This window comes from Pelmatolapia mariae, linkage group LG1 (genome assembly GCF_036321145.2).
Source record: "Pelmatolapia mariae isolate MD_Pm_ZW linkage group LG1, Pm_UMD_F_2, whole genome shotgun sequence".
Lineage (NCBI taxonomy): Eukaryota > Metazoa > Chordata > Actinopteri > Cichliformes > Cichlidae > Pelmatolapia > Pelmatolapia mariae.
In genome coordinates this window covers 8,574,799-8,592,188 of record NC_086227.1, presented here as the reverse complement: position 1 = coordinate 8,592,188, position 17,390 = coordinate 8,574,799, and the positions used below count along the sequence as shown (strand labels likewise).

The window sequence follows — 17,390 nt, the reverse complement described above, 5'->3', positions numbered from 1 at the left end:
TCACCAATTAAATGTTGGACATGTGCATAGGATTACAGGGACCATCTTGCTTTAACTGTATTTAAATACAGTAGAATCTGTTTAATGGCCTATGCATAGACGCCACTTTCACTGTTTTCTCAAAATTCAAGTAGTTTATAGGTGCAGCAGGTAGAGGATAGCTTGCGAATGATTTTTCTGTCACCTGGTGATTTCTCCTCCTCCTGTGCTGACCCACATATAGCATGAGCAGCCAGACACTGAATCACTTACTGATGGGGGTGGGGGGTGTCTGTCTGCAATGAGGGTGCTATGAATTTTTCATCTTCATGCCCAGTAAATTTTCCTCCCTCCTCTGTTTCCCATACTTATTATTTCATGCTTCTTTCTTTCTCCATTTCTTTCTCCCTACCTGATTTGGCTCTCTGTTCCCAATATGTGCTAGCCAGTATAGGTTTCTCCCTAAGATGAGGTGGTTTCATTGCATTATTTAGGCCTGGGGAGACAATCCTCCACGCTTGGCTGGAACCGAAGTACCTGTCAAGATTTCAGGCAAACATGGAGAGTGAGGTGTGCCAAGGTGCAGAGCGGTGTGTGTGTGTGCGTGCGTGCGTGCGTGCGTGCGTGCGTGCGTGCGTGCGTGCGTGCGTGCGTGCGTGCGTGCGTGCGTGTGTGTGTTAAAAAAGGGGTTGTTTGAAATCTTGATGTTCAAAAGATATTTTAATCTGGCAAATAAATATTTCGACACCTTTCTCAGCTCATACGCACATGTAGAGAGCGCGGTATCGACTCCCAGTGCTCTTTGCCCTTTGACTTTTGGCTGCTGTGTGAATGATGAGTTTCTTGAGGGCTTGTTGACCTCTGACCTTACTCTGTTTACTTCGCTTATGGGAGGGGAGCTAGAGCATGGGAGAGGCAGAGAATAGGGGGCAAATCAATTATTTTCTTGCAACCTGAATAATGGAACGAGTTTGATTGTCAATTGTCTAGGTAAAATGAAATTTTCATTGGAACCCACCAAAAGACTTTTTTTTAAAGGGGGAGGGCGAACTGGCTGAGAAGAGACTGGTGGGGGCGAGGTCAGCGGAAATTTAGCAGTTGAATGAATAGCATGCTCATGAATGTTTAGTCTTAGATATTTATTTTTCTACACTTGGCTCTGTATGATGTCACTGAGAGTAGATGGTCATTTAAGGCACACAGCCCTAAGCTTTGAGTATAAAAGCTCCACCCACCTGTTATGTGAATCTTCTGTTTGCGAAGGGCAGCCAATCGGAAGAGGATTGGCTTAAAGGGAGGGAGAAGGGAGCTAAAACAACTAATTTTAGAAAGTGGATGATTTTGTTGTCTAAAGCAATTTCCATTATAAAATAAATGAGGATGAATTTGACCTGTAGATCATTCAGATGTATGCTAGTAGAATCCAGTGAAATTATGGAGATGGAAATGAGTGTAATAATTCCCAAATGTAGAGGATCCCTGGCAGAACTTTCTAAATATGTCATGTTTTTATATGGAAAACATTCTAGAAAGATGCTTCCTTTTTGGATCTTTGTTAAACATTAATTTGGACTCAGATCATATATACATGCAGTGGCTCTGGGTTCTTATGTCATGTCACTCATCTGAGAAGTGAAGTGTGGTTCTCAGGTGTATTTGTGTGGTGCTGTAATACTCTTGAGAAAAGATGAAAGCTTTCAGTGGAAAAAAGACGAGCGTTACCCTTTTCCTTTTTGTCGGGTCGTCTCTTCTGTGGGCGTCCTTCTGTTTTTGTCTCTTCTTATCTCTCTTGCTTTGTCTTAGCTGTCTAACACTCACACACTGCAGTGATAAATTATAGATTGCCTACTGCCAAGGGCCAGACATCACTGGTTTTCTTTGACGAACCTGTTTGCTCGGCTCCAGCCGTGCTTTGCCATCGACTGCAGCGGTAACGGTAGAAGGCGGCGCTTTGGAAGTGTGATTAAAGAAGCAAGGCGAACCAGTTGTTTGGATAAATGAAAGGGTATGAAAGTAAAACACTGTCACAGGGCTGAACTCTCACAAGAGGGAGTGACTTTGTCTCTCTGTTGTGTCAACTGTTTGTACGAATGACTAATGTTCCTTTTATCTCCAGTCTAAAGGTTAACTGCATAATGAAACACTTCCTAATGTACAGCCAGCACTATGTGTAATTAAGATATAAAGCACGCTGCTAGAGCTTGGTGAAAGAAATCAATACAAAATTTGAGCTGGACTAAGAAGAATATGCTACGCATTAAAGCAACTTTACAGCAGTAAATGATGGTTCTCCTGGTCACGTCTTCTAGCAGGTTTTAATGCCCACAACCATAATGCCTCAGAATCTGCATCTAAGTCAGATAAAAGTGGGTAAAATCAGTGTTCAGTTCTAACACACAGACAAACATACTTTAAATTTTATTAGTAACAGACTATAAAATATCAAAACTTGATTCTCCAAAACTGAAACACAAACTTCTTGGATGCTCTGTAATACAGAACAAGCCAGATTATCAAAACTATTTTTTAGTACCAGGCTGTAAACATGTTTTAGTTCTGTAAAGTTGGACGGGAGTGTTTGGGGGCCGTCTCATTTTTGGAGCCCGTCCCAAGTAGTTGGTTGAGAAACGGCAGCTTTTGGCACGTTCACGCTGGCTTCTTTTTCTGGTTCCTGCTTGACATAACACATCCAGTCCTGGTTTTTTAGACAAAAAAAAAGTTCTTCAGTTGCAGCTTCACAGTCTCTCTGAATGTTTCCTAACAAATAAGAAAGTAGCCTTTTTGTTAGCTTGGTATTTTTAGGTTGAAATGCAACGATCATTTTAAGGCTTTTATGCGGTTTGAGTAATAAATCAAACATTTGACCTTTTTTCTTCCATGAAAGCTCGTCTCTATTAACATCCACTTTAACCATCATGTATTCAGCTAGAGCCAATTTGGTTTTTTATTTTTATTTTTAAGGTTTCATTTTGTGCCTTTTGTGAGGTGTTGAAAATGTGCTTTGTAAAAGGAAATTTATTATAGCTGTAACACAGACCACTTTATACAACCTTATCGCTTACTGTGTTGCAGTGGCTGTAAATTAGAGATTTTCATATTGAGCAACAAGACATTCAGCCTGAAAGATTCGCAGTCACAGACCTGCAGTGTTCTGAAAGATCCGCCTGTTTATGGAGGGCATTTTTTTTTTCTGCACAGCTTTTCGCTCTTAGTTTGACTCAAAGAATTAGAGTTGCCCAGATTTCGGGGTAGCTTTAGTGTCTTTTCATTGTGTCTGTGTTATATGGTGTTCTGAAATCTGTCACTTTTTTCTGCCTGCATAGCTCCCAGGGAGTGTGAGGAGGACGAGTTTCACTGCCAAAACGGCTACTGTATTCGCAGCCTCTGGCACTGTGATGGCGACAACGACTGTGGGGACAACAGTGATGAACAGTGTGGTGGGTACACACACGAAGAGGCTCACCTAAGCCTGAGCATGCAAGGCCTTTATTCATTCCGACAGTATTTGTAGTAGTATATGAGCCTGTGTGTTCTTTCCATGGCAGACATGCGTAAATGCTCAGACAAGGAGTTCCGCTGCACGGACGGGAGTTGCATTGCTGAGCACTGGTACTGTGATGGAGACACGGACTGTAAAGATGGATCAGATGAGGAAAATTGCCGTAAGTTACTGAGAGAGTATGCACAAGCTTTTTAAAATATAAACAGTAAAGCTTGGCCGTTAGACTTTGAGTACAGTACTTTGTTTTGTAGGCACATTGACAGGCCAGCTTATATTTGTAGGGCATCCTCCACGATAATTCAAGTCAGGTCAGAGTGATGGTACACTGCAGCAAAGGGGCAAATATGCTTACCAGTAAAGCTGTATGTAAACCAAGATCTCACAGTAACAAGTTTACTGCAGACCATGTAAATGTGTTCACTGTCTCAATGTAGAGCTGAGCTTCTGCTTCATTTCATGTATAGTTTCTGACAGACTCAGCAAAGTAGCATCAAAACTTCAAAGCGCCTCCGACAGCCAACTGCTGCACCATCTTTTCCAGCATCTGTTTAACATGTCTGCGTGTCTGTGCAGCTTCAGATGTGATGACAGCCACCTGCAGCGTGGAGGAGTTCCAGTGCGCATATGGCCGCTGTATCCTGGACATCTACCACTGCGACGGAGACGATGACTGCGGAGACTGGTCGGATGAATCGGACTGCTGTGAGTTCCCCGTCGCATAGCTAGAAACACACCTGCAGCATTGTAGACGTCAGGGTCTAGTCTCAAACCTCCAGGGGGAAAAAAATTGTACTTCTTAGACACCAATCCAAGTTTTGGGTGGAAGTAAAGATTTGACAGGAAGCACACTCAGTGTATAGCTAGGTGATCCAGACCAATCGAGCCTCTCCGGCTGGTGTAAAGAACTGCTGTCATCTGATTACACACACAGGCACAGATAAACATTTCTTAGGATCCCTGCCAGTGATCGTGGCTTTCACTAGACTGTGTTGTGCGTGGTGGATGAAGACAAAGCTCTTTTGGGAGATTAGCTCTGTTACGTTAGATGAGAGTTACGTTTTCTCTTGCCTCTCCTTCCTTTTATTCTCCGCTTTTCCTCTGAGTGCAACTCAGATTCATGTGTTACAGCTTCCTGCACTAGTTCAGCTGGAGTTTAAAAGTACATTAAAGGCTCATGTGAACAGGAAGTTTAACATCCATCATTTTTAGTGGTTACACCGACCAAGTCTGTTCCAAACTGGGCTCAGATACTGAATGCTGACAATTAAAGCATGGTGCAGTAAAACATCTGTAAAAGAGACTGATGTAACTGTAACTGATGTTGCTTCAACTACTGGTTATTTTGATCATTTGACTTGAGTATTATTTGTTTTTGTCCATTAATACTAATAACAGAAAATGATGGCTGTCTAAGAATCAAATGATTTCCAGTTTATAAGTGAGAATATACCAGGATAGGCTATATATAAAAGATAGCAGTATGCTATCTTTTATATATAGCAGAGTGCTAAGCTTAATTAGCAGCATCTACAAAGATTTCTGTCTGTTAAGTAATAACACACCGCTTTGACTTGGGCTGTTTGTACAATGAACTGCCCAGCAAGCCATCTTATTGCCATCTTGTGTAATTGCACTGAAGTTGTCCCAGAAGGCACTGAAACCACAAACAGCCATAAAGTTTCAATCCATTTAACTCAAATTGGTCAAGGTGACGCCTTTCACACCGCCAGCAGCTACCACTGCTCTACCCGCACCTGTTGCTCAAAGCAGCCAAATATATGGTGGCCCTGAGAGGTCACACGGGCCGCAACTTAAGAAAACACCAACAAATATGTAAACAAAAGAGGGGAAAAAAAATCACAAAACAAAATTGAAGTGTTTGTGGGGACACATGAATGTGACGGACCGTCTGCAGAAGTGACAGAAACCAAAGCATGTGAAGGATTGCACTGAGACGCTTAAAAGAAGCGCAGGGTTATCAAATGTATGTTTTAATCACATGAGTCATATAGTACTGTAGATACACATTTTCTTTCAGCCATTTACTGTTAGCTTGTCACTTCCATGATGTTATTGTGTCCCCAGAAACACTAAAGAGTTGTTAGGAAGTGGCTTTTTTGCTATAGTTGCCAAAACAGGTTGATAAGGTGGGTATTTTACCATTGGATTTGATACAAAGTGACTCTACACAAGAAGAAAAAAATGTTACTTAACAAAAAATGCGAATTGCTGATTCACTGCCTGTAATCTTGAAAGCTGATTCATTGATAATAGTGTTTATGTGTTGTAAGAAAGGCCCTCTGGTAGCTGCACGAAAGTTGAGCTTCATTGTAAAACACTGAGAGCTGATTTCACGTCCCGACGTTCTGTTGATGGCAGGTTGGGCTCAGGAACAGCTGTTGCTCGACAGCCTGTGTCATAACTGGAAAGCACTCTGTTAGATCTGTGCTGTCACTGTATCTCTCTCTCTCTCTCTCTCTCACACACACACACACGCAGAGTGAAGCCACAGTCCTGACATAGACTATCATGTTTCGTTCTCCTCGCTTCAGAGACGCTGCCTGCTGCTGACTAATCTCTCGGCTTCTCCCCTCCCTGTTCCCTTGTCTCCGATTTCTCACGTTCATTTGCTCATCATCTTTTAACTGCCCACCACATCCATCTCTTTCACAGACACATGCGCTCGAGCCCAGTGGTTTCCCCCCACTTTGATGTGTTTATCTGCAGCGCAATAAGCACAGCTTCAAAGTTTTGTAACATCGTTTGATCATCTGTAAGGTCAAATTATTCAACTGAGCAGCTCTATGTTTTTTCCTCTCATCTCCTCCCACATCCAGGTTTTTTAATTGCTGCCTCACTTTTGAAGTGTTGAACTTTTTTCGAAAGTTGAGCTGGCATCAAAGCGTATTTGAAAGGCGGGGGAAAAGCACAAAAGGGGCAGCAGAAAGACCTTAAGAAATACTTGAGATAACTGTGTGTAGGAAATACAGAGGCACATAACAGATCTAAATGAACAAAGTGTTGTTCAGGGTTTGTTTCAGGTCCTCGCTGATGATTGCGTGTCCCCTGTGGCTGTCCTTCACTCTCACACTGCCTGTTATTCTTCCTGTTATATTTATTTATTTCTGACTCAGAATGGTTCAGGGCGAGAGCGTTCTTTTTTTCTTTTTAGTAATTTAAGTCCTAGTAAATTCTGTTTCATGCTGTAGTTTGTACACAAACACACACACACACACACACACACACACACACACACACACACACACACACACACACACACACACACACACACAGACAGAGAAGGCATTCCTGAGAGGCATAAGACAGCCCATCCTCAGACAGCATTCCTTGGCACGGACTCTCCAGACACATGAAGGGCGCTTTGTTAGAGAAGTCGACACTCTCTCTCACTCCCTCTCTCCCCCTTATGTGAATACACACACACACACACACACACACACACACACACCCAAAAGAGATCACACTTGCAAGCCTCGTTACCACTGATGCCGCTTTGGGCTGCGTGGCTGAGCAGATGAAAGAGCTCAGTTGCTATTTTTGTGTGCGTGTGCGCGTGAAGGAGAGAATAAGAGATAGACAAGAAAAGGGGGGATGAATCATTTGGGTGTGTGCGCGGGTGTCGGTGTGTTAGTTGGTGTCCCACGCTAATTCCCTTGGCCAATAAGTCTCTCTCTCTCTGCTTCTCTCTTGTGGGAAAGCCACCTGCTGTTTTGATCGTTTCTTGTCCAGCTGACAGGCCTGCACAGCGTTGCTAGAAACTGTCTTCCCTCACGTACCCTCGCTTCCTCCCTCATCTTGTGCCTGCTGTAGCTTCTATGGGAGCCGACTCGTCCTGTCATGAGGAAACGTGTCGAAGAAATACACACACGCTCACACACGGATGAAGGGTTTAAGATGCTTATGTCTGATTCAGCTTTAATCTTCTCATCCACCTCCGTCGTCATCTGCTGCCAGTTTGAGCTTCACTTTGATCTGATCGCATGTAGAGATGATGGTGGGTGATTTAAAGGTGGGACATTTATGATCTCCGCTTAGAGATGATCATGCAGCAGCTTAAGTAAGCAGATCTAATTACTATATGTGGCAAAAGTAATATATGTTTAGGTATGTGGAATGCGCTCAGAGAAGATGGAGTAAAAATGTTTATTCTGTGATCTTGTGACAAAACTTTCACTCTTCATAGGTTCATAAGTGGGATCAGACATGGTGCAAACTTGTAGATGACTTACTTTTCCAAAATAAACAAAAGGGTACCAAAAGAGACCTGATCTGAATAGACTAAAAGGTAATGGGATCGAAATGTGGTCAACCTGAACACACCACAATGCTTGTTAGTATGTGTCATTATTTGTCGATGAACCTGTGATTGCTGATACATTTGCAGAGTTGTGATTGCAGAACGACTCTCGGAAGTATGGAGAAACAATAAGAGGGCTACTTTAGCCAGAAAAGGGGCTCTGACAGTGAACTGGTGCTTTGTTATGCAGTACTTGACAGCATTTGTACAATGTCAGGTCTGCGTGGCACTGCATTTGTGGCAGAACAAATTTCCATCAGTGTCTTTGTATGACTCTGTAGCTGAACACAGCAGGAATGAAGAAAGCACCACCTTGAGGCGCTACTGAGCATTTGTGGCGTTCAAGTAAAGTACAAATACGCAAAAAAAGAACTCCGCTGACAGCTAAGGTGACCTATCTGGTGTCGCTAGTCTCACTTTGTGTCGTCACTACATTTTTAGAACTTTATCCCACATGTTGAGACAGCATCTTACATGTTTATTGGCCCTCATCAAGTTAAAACATGTAAGTCTCACACAAAAGACATGACCCAAGAAGGTGATTATTCAATAGGAAATTAAACAGCTGGACTTACCAGTGATTATAATACAGGGTTGTTCAAAGACTGTCATACCATTAAAAAGGAGCTTCCTTTTCATGCTTGCTATTGCAAGGAAGTGGACCTGTAACCTGCACAGTTTGTGTATATTTTTATATATTTTTTAGATTTATATATAACTCCAGGTTAAAAAGACTAGTCAGTTATATATATGTGTGTCTATTTAGCTTCACATCAGCCATGCAGATCAGTGGAATTCATGTGCAGCAGCGGGATGTGCATCAATGCTGCATGGAGGTGCGATGGCGAGCACGACTGTGACGATCGTTCAGATGAGAAGAACTGCAGTGAGTAGCCGGTGTCCAGAATGAATGAACAAATCAGTGTGTGAAAAATAAATCATTTCTTCTTTTTCCGTCATTATTTACAAAAAGCATTCACCCATAATGACTAAAGTCCTAATGACTGATCTAAGACTGTAAGAGTAAAATGTATGTTTATGTGCGTCTCCTGCAGCCACGTCCATGTGCACAGCCGACCAGTTCCGCTGCGGAACTGGACGCTGTGTCCGGTTGTCATGGAGATGCGATGGCGAGGACGACTGCTCGGATCGCAGCGATGAAGAGGGCTGTGAGAAAACTGGTAAGGCTCTGGTTGTTATCTTGTTTTCAGGCGCTAAAAATAGTACAAGCTTCAACAGTAACCATGACAACAGCTCTGAACAGCCCTCTGCTGAGAAACTTCTCTGTTGGGAAACAGTTGCATTTCAGAAAAAGGAAAAAAGTTCAGATTTTTCTTCTTTTTTGGTCTGTTCCTTCACTGTGCTGTGGAAAGACGAACCGCAGAGACAGGCCTGTGTATTGTGATTAAAATAACAGTGAACAGGCAGCGAGGGAAAAAAGCTCGATGGAAACTTTTTATTCTGTTTTTGGATACTATCCACCAATAAAAGGAAGCATGGCGATAAAGAAGTTCAGCTTTGCAGGAAACCTGTGAATACCTGAAATGTTTACCATTTTATTCATATTTAATGATCTATTCAAATCCATTGTGTCATTTTTAAACCTGCTTATGTGCATCAAAATCCATCCACAGTCACTTTTTGTTCACGCTTGCATGTTACATAGGGTACACACGCACACACAACATTAAATACGTACAGTACATACATAGGATTGAAACCACAACAGGGAATTAAAGACATGCCAGGCAACTGACTGTCACAACCAGCGCACATACTATTTAGATATTTAAGGGAGAACTACTTGGATACATATGGCGTAGAAAAGTGTTTCACTTATCAGATCTGTGTTGTATCTCCTCACAGACAGTCCTCCATGTGCTCCTGATCAGTTCCAGTGTGGGAATGGGCGTTGTATAGGCCTGAGGAAGGTTTGCAATGAGGTCAATGATTGCGGTGACGGGACTGATGAACACCCACACCATGACTGCCGTAAGTGTAAGAATGGTGACATCGGCATCTGGACACCAATATGCCGATTACATAATAGTTTGTAGAGAGTTTAAAGGCAGATAGCGATGACGACATTTGGTATCCAGTGCATCAGTCGATATACAAGAATGATAAACAGATTTACCTAACATTTGTTATGTGAAGTTATTTATGAGTCCTTACTAAGATAATATTAAATTGTAGAAATGATCTTATTTTATTGTCACAATAAATTATTGAACACTCATAACATTTTTGAAGGATGTTTCTGTGTCTTCTCTTTACTTTTTACATTTATTGGTCTGCCATCATAAATACAAATACCGATATATTGACAAATGACTGATATCGGCTGATATGTAGGTCCTCTAGTAGGCCTTAGTTCCTCAATTTTAAAACCTTTTTCCCTTAAAATACACTGAATATTAAGTACCCACTTCCTCTGAAGAGATCATTGCTGTTACATTGTCTTATGTTGTCTTAATTGGACCCTTAGAAAAAGATTTTATAAGCTCCAGGTTTCATCAAGGTAAAATGTAGTCCTAATGCTGACTTGGTGAGGTGATGCTGTCAACAGAAACCATTGGAGCAGCTGAGGGTGTATAATAAATGCTCACATAAATTTTAACAGTAGTTTATACTGTATATGTTGACATTTTAACCTGGCCCAGCCTGATTGCCATCACCATCCACGGGCCTAGCTGCTTGTGTGTCTAAAATATTTTAAGGCCCAACAGTAGATGAGTCAGACACTTTTTATAGTGTGCGGCTGTATTTATACTGAGCTAGGATGCTGTGTTTATGTTCCTGTAATGTTTCTGTGTTGTGCGCAGGGCCACGCTCCAACGAGGGCAACTGTAACCAGAATAACGGAGGCTGCTCCCAGAAGTGTCAGATGGTGAGAGGACTGGTCCAGTGCACCTGTCACACTGGATACCGACTGATGGACGACGGCAAAACCTGCCAGGGTAACACTGGCTTGCGTGCGTGCGTGTGTGTGTGTGTGTGTGTGTTGGAGAGACAGACAGCAGAGTGAAAGTGAGTGAGCAGGCTGTAGCGAGTGTTAATATTCATGACCTCTGCAGAGTTTGACAATTGGCCAGTTGCTACTTTATGTTAAACATCTGATAGCTTTACCGACTTCCTACATGTGACAGTGCTTTAAGAATTGTTCTCAGTTTGCTACAACGCTTCTCCCTCACTCCACTCATTCAACGTGCACTTCTTTTATAGCCTGAAGATGGTCTTTTGGAAATTGGTAATATAATTTACACATTAGGAACTAAACCAGTCATATAATTTGGTTAAGTTAAGCCTTTTCTTTTGCCAAGAATAGATGATTAAATTGTACAGAGAGACTCCAAGCTATCAAGTGAATTAGAGGTGTCTGGGGAAAACGAATCAAAGTAGAATACAGATCCTGACTGAGTGAATTAAGCAAACCTATAAAAACTACAGCTTTGCTCTACTTGTCCTGCCTTTACCTTCCTAAATACGGCCAGGGATTGAAGTTCATTAGTCCAGTCAGTCAGTTTTGCCATTTGTTAGCAGGGTTGTTTTCCAAAAAGTATGAAGAAATTTCGCTGGAATTTCACAAGAATTTTCTCTTTGGGCTGGAAAGTTATTGATGACTGTTTGGTCTTCTTCTAATCTTGGATTTCTGCCACTAGCTAAACATTTTATTTGCCAGAACTTCCAAATCATGGAGATACATTCAAATCTACTTGGATGTATTTTTTCCAGCTTCCAACAGTTTGTGTGCATGCATGTTGTGAAACTGATTTAGATAACGGCTTGAAAACAAAAATGATGTACATATGCTCCAAAAGCATCAATGAATTTTCCCTTTCTGCACAATGTGTGTCATTGTTAATACTGTGGGAGATAGACACCAACATCTATATGTCCCTCCCCTCCCTTCTTCTGCCTCTGTGGTCTGTTCCAGATGTGGATGAGTGTGCTGAAGAAGGCTACTGCAGTCAGGGCTGTACCAACACAGAGGGGGGCTTCCAGTGCTGGTGCGTTCAGGGCTACGAGCTCCGACCTGACAAGCGCAGCTGCAAAGCTCTGGGTACGAATGACTGAACTGTGTTTCATCCCTGACATGTGACCGCAGAGAGCTGTGTTGGTTTGACTTCTAATAAAAGTACAGTTGCATAGTGTTTGTATGTGTTTCAGCAGTAACTATATCCACTGCTCTGTTGCCGGGTCTTGGACTTGCATTGAGGTCACCTCATTCGGAGGGTCTGGACTTGATTTAGATATGCAGCAGAGGTAGAGTGCAGGCCTGGTGCAGCAGCACATCAATCTGCTGCAGTCCAGAGTTAAATGCAGGTCAGACAATGTCTGTCACACAGCTGCTGCGACCCAGACCTTTACATCCAGTGAGATTAATGCTTTGTCTCATTTAAAGTGACCTTTTGTCCTAGCTGAATTTTCTTTATCTCTCTTGTGTGTAGTTACTTGCCAATTTTAACCTGCTAACCTTTGCTTCTCCTTTTCACTTTAACTCACGTCAACTCCATTCACGTCCCTCTTTCTTCCTCCCTTTAGGTCCCGAGCCAGTGCTGCTGTTTGCCAACCGCATCGATATCCGTCAGGTTCTGCCACATCGCTCCGAGTACACCTTGCTGCTCAACAACCTGGAAAATGCCATCGCTCTGGACTTCCATCACAGTCGTGAACTAGTCTTCTGGTCAGATGTGACTCTGGACCGCATCATGAAAGCTAACCTCAACGGCTCCAATGTGGAGGAGGTCGTTTCCACCGGTCTGGAGAGCCCAGGTGGGTACAACAGCTAATGGGATGCAGGTTCAGATGTAGGACAACAGACTCATTTATCATGTTTCCAATTTATTGGACTCTGCTGCTTACTGTCCAACTATACTCTGCCCCACTCCACTTCATCCATCACCTTATCCATAAATGAGTTAAGCAACATAACATCAATACTGGTGAAACTTGAAAGTCTTTGGTGCTTTCTTCTTGTCTTTTTAATTTATAGTTTCTCTCTGGTTCCTTTTGTTTCTAACCCTGACCCTCCTTTTCTTTGTATATTTCAATCTGAGTTTTTTTTATACATATTTGTCTTCGTTACATTTTGCCTTATTCTGTCCTATTTAATCTCTTTCACCACTAAATTTTCTAAAAAATATATTGTTTGGTTTCTTTAAAGTTAAAAGGATCATCATCTAGCACACGTGTTGTGCGTGTAGCTAGAGTCATATTAGATTTAGCTTAGCCTACCATAATCGATTAAAACAGAGAGAAAAAGCTAGCCTGACAGGCTTACAGCTCACCAGCTAACACACTGTGTCTTATGTATTTAACTTGTCCTAGTAGTATCAGTTATGCAGTTTTTATTTCATAATTATGATTTATTCTTTCTACTGATACAGTAGTATCGTGATTCTCGCTGTACTCGCTGTGATTACAGTCAGGCTACAAAGGCAAATCTGCTGCTACATCCTTTCTTATTTCTTTTTTATTTTTTTGCTACATCATAACATTGATTTAGCTGGTTTTAAAGCTGCACTAGTGACACCACAATGTCTTGCTAGCTAAAGCGTTTGCACCTGAGAGGCAGATGATGTCTATACAGGTTGTATGAGTCGGTTTTAGAGAAAGGAAAAAAGAAAACATGGAAAGAAGTAATTGGCCTAATAGTTTTGTTTAATTGGCTTAAAAAGTCCCCATCTATATTAGTTTTTAATTACTATGAATTCAGTTTATTTACACAGCAATTCAATTAAATTCAGTTTTATTTATACAGTCACAACAATCACAACAACACTTGCCTCAAGGTGCTCAAGATGTTAGGTAGACACTACAGTAACACATAAAGAGAAAAAAACAACGATCATATGACCCCCTATGAGTAAGGACTTTGGTGACATTGGGAAGGAAAAACTCCCTTTTAACAGGAAGAACCCCCCGGCAGGACCAGGCTCAGGGAGGGCCGTCCATCTGCCGCGACCGGTATGATATGCAAATTATTTTTCACACCATTTGGCTTCAGTCCAACACAGGTCCTTCAACCCACTCATCAGAAAATAGTTCTGCACCTTGATCCCAGTAAATCCACAACTTTGACTTTGTTCACCGGATTTCTTTTTTTTTAGATTTAAAAAAAGAGACATTATAATAGGTGATGAAGGTTTATTAAATTAGCTATTACTAGCAAGATGATGGATGTTCTATCAGCAGAACACTTTCAAAAATAAGAACTAACAGCTACACAAATAATTATCAGACAAAGCAAATTGAAAAACCTAAAGAATATGTATTGCTTGTGTTGTATTCTACTTGTAACATTAGTAACAAAAAATTAGTTCATACTTAAACCAAACTCAGAATGTTCTTCTCTCCTTTTAAAGGTGGACTGGCCATAGACTGGATCCATGACAAGTTATACTGGACAGACTCTGGGACGTCCCGTATTGAGGTGGCAAACCTGGATGGGACACACCGCAAAGTACTGATCTGGCAGAACATGGAGAAGCCCAGAGCCATTGCACTGCACCCCATAGAGGGGTATGAGTCCAAACACACACACGCACATGCAGTCTATAATTCACCACAGATGGCTCCAAATGTACACACACTCATATATACATATCCCCTCTGGATGTGTCCCAGTTGTAGTGTAGCAGCAGAGCAGGGATTAACGTTTGGCAGCACAGCCATACCCACAGGCAAGCATCTGTGTGGAACAAGTCTTTCATGAAAGGGGCAGCAGCTAAGTGTGTTTTCTTCCTAGCTTTCATAAGCTGCAGTGGCAAGAGAGAGTTTTGGATGAACCCCCAGAGAAATTTAAAGCTAGAAAACTCATTCAGCTTATTAGGTTGCTCATTTGCATGGGATAATTGAAAATTATATTTTAAAAAAGAGTGTATCCTCCCTCTGAGGCCGGACAGAACAGATGAATGCTGATGGGGAGGACATGAATGATGAGGACAGAGGAGACTTTTCTTGTTAAATCAGGCATCTGTTGTGTCTAGAATCCTGACAGCCGTCTGCTTGCCTCTTGTCTTTAATGGACACCATGACTATCAACTAATTTTCACCCATCTAGTCTGCCGCTGTAAACAAACAAACTGAGCGTGATTGCCCCATTTTTCTTTTCAGTAAGATCTACTGGACCGACTGGGGTAACACGCCCCGCATCGAGTACTCCAACATGGACGGCTCAAACCGTCGTGTCATAGCAGACACACACCTGTTCTGGCCCAACGGCCTCACCATAGACTACGCTGGCCGCCGCATGTACTGGGTTGATGCCAAGCACCATGTCATTGAGAGAGCTGACCTGGACGGACGCAACCGCAAGGCCGTCATCAGCCAAGGTACACTCCTAGTCTTGAATGTTACACATGTTTGCTGGAGCTAGCTTAGTTGCCTAAATAGTGGGGCTGCAAAGTCAAAAACTTTGCCCAAAAATGATGGGCCTCTTGAGCAGCCTTGCTTTCAGCTCCTTATCTGTTTATTCCTGCTGTGGCTGTTTCTTCTTCCTCTGTAAGTGATCAGGTTTAAGGATAGCAACGTTTTACAATTAAGCACTTTCGAGTGACTAATTTCAGCAGTTAAGACAACATAACTGCCAAGTGTAAGTACGTGTGAAGTGAAAAAACACAAATTATGTTTGGACCAGAAGCTCAACAGTAGATTCAAGCTTCAACAGATTCAAGAAGTTTTCAATTTTGTCCTGGTTGATCGCCACCATAGTGAATAGGATCGATAATGCACAAGTCTTTAAAGGAGTTCTTTAAACTGGAATGACTCACATACTGCTCATAATTCATGTGACCTACAGTAAAACCTCACAAGCTGCTGAAGGATTCCTTTTTCTTTCTTTTTTTTAATTAAAAGCTCTGAGAGAGGCTGGAGAAACAGAAGAGATGCTGTATGTGGTGCGCAGAGGTCTGGCTGGAGTTCAGGCTCTCATTCTCAATTTTCATTAATTATCACACTCACGCTAAGAAACACACATGCGGTAAACAAAGGGATGGATGTCGGATGTAGCACGCTGATGCCTCATTACTCCATTATGCCATGTGGCGTTAATCAAAAACATATTTCCATTAAAGAGCACATGTGGTTACCGCTGAAGTGTAGACACACACACACACACACACAATCTATAAATGACGACGTAAAGCCAAATGTGTGGCTCTGTTTATGTTGTTGGTTCCAACTGAGAAGTGCATATGCACACTAAAAGTGGAGCTCTTGCAGTGTAAGCAGGCAGGGTACTCTCTCTCTCTCTCTCTCACTCACTCACTCACTCACTCACTCACTCACTCACTCACTCACTCACTCACTCACACACACACACACACACACACACCAGCTTCTAAGACCTCATGTTTGTTTTCTCAGGTTCTAGATGATGGTTTCTGTTGTTTTCTTGCTGCATTTGTAATTTTTATGTCAGCAAACGAGTAGCCAGTACCCTGGTACACTGCAGGTTTGTGGTTTGATGTTAAACTCGTGCCAGGAGTGGCAAATGAAAGCATTGGTACCATATCAGGTTTTGGTGGGGGTCGGTAAATAAAGGGTGACACAAACACTTTAAGGCAGGATGAGAGCTGTCAGTTATTTTGACTTCCATGTTCTTTTTTGTATTTGCAAAATGATCCTTTCATTCAAGCAAATCTGTGCTTGCAGATTTCAGTAAAGCTTGGTGGGGAAAAAAACAAGAAATTATTAGATTTATGGGTGGGACTTTTAAGTCCGCAAGCATTTGGACAGTCACAGTTTTATAAGACATGAGATTCAGAATTTGCTGTTTTTTAATATAAAGGTTAGGCAATTTGCAGCAATTACACAACACAAGTTGAATCAGGATGAGTGCAGGTCTCAGCTGACAGTCACTTTCAATTTGGGGATTTTTTCCCCTGATGAACTAAAAAGTGTGTGGAAGCACATCAGTGATGATGAAGAGGGTTTAAGAGTTTGAAGAGAGAGAGAGTGGCAGGGGGACTGTTTGATGAGTGTGTGTGTGTGTGTGTGTGTGTGTATATGTGTGTATGTGCACACCATCAGCCCTTTGAGCTCTCCTTAATGATGTGTGCTCTCAGGATAAAAGGCTGTAATTGGCCCTGTCCTTCCTCCACAGCCTCTGTTTGCTCAGACAACACACAGGACAAAATAGGACATTTGTGTGTGTCTTTGAGTGTGTGCATGGTTACATTCTGAGCCACTACGTCAAGGAATGTTAACAAGCATTTATCTCTCTGAACCTATAGTTCTGTGGGGGAGTGGTTGTGTGTGTGTGTGTGTGTGTGTCTGTGCACACTATCTGGATTTCTGCCAGCTCCTCTGTAACTGGAGCACAGGCGGGTGTCACGGATATCACCACTATCCTGTCTGCACACCTGTACACCACGAGGTAGGGAACAGGAAGAGATAGGGTATTGCATACTTGTGTGCTGGTGGGGGAGTGTTTATATTTTTCGTCTGGACTCGACAAATGCACAATGCTGTATGGCAGAAGACTGGACATTTAATATACCCAATAGGGTACATGTAGGTAGACTTAAATGAAACTATGAAACAATGGCCCCTGTGGACAGCACTTTAGTTCACAGGTATGAATTA

General features: G+C 42.1%; 1 protein-coding gene across 2 annotated transcripts in view; it reads left to right on the top strand.

Annotated features, from left to right (window-relative positions):
• The window catches only part of lrp4 (low density lipoprotein receptor-related protein 4), a 104,733-nt gene that overhangs the window by 70,205 nt on the left and 17,138 nt on the right, over window positions 1-17,390 (top strand). For both annotated transcript variants that reach the window (XM_063471082.1, XM_063471073.1), the window contains exons 4-14: window positions 3,303-3,416; window positions 3,525-3,641; window positions 4,055-4,183; window positions 8,566-8,685; window positions 8,855-8,980; window positions 9,666-9,791; window positions 10,625-10,759; window positions 11,737-11,862; window positions 12,345-12,575; window positions 14,168-14,324; window positions 14,919-15,136. In XM_063471082.1, coding sequence (XP_063327152.1) covers window positions 3,303-3,416; window positions 3,525-3,641; window positions 4,055-4,183; window positions 8,566-8,685; window positions 8,855-8,980; window positions 9,666-9,791; window positions 10,625-10,759; window positions 11,737-11,862; window positions 12,345-12,575; window positions 14,168-14,324; window positions 14,919-15,136 — 1,599 coding nt within the window. The remainder of the gene's footprint in view (window positions 1-3,302; window positions 3,417-3,524; window positions 3,642-4,054; window positions 4,184-8,565; window positions 8,686-8,854; window positions 8,981-9,665; window positions 9,792-10,624; window positions 10,760-11,736; window positions 11,863-12,344; window positions 12,576-14,167; window positions 14,325-14,918; window positions 15,137-17,390) is intronic.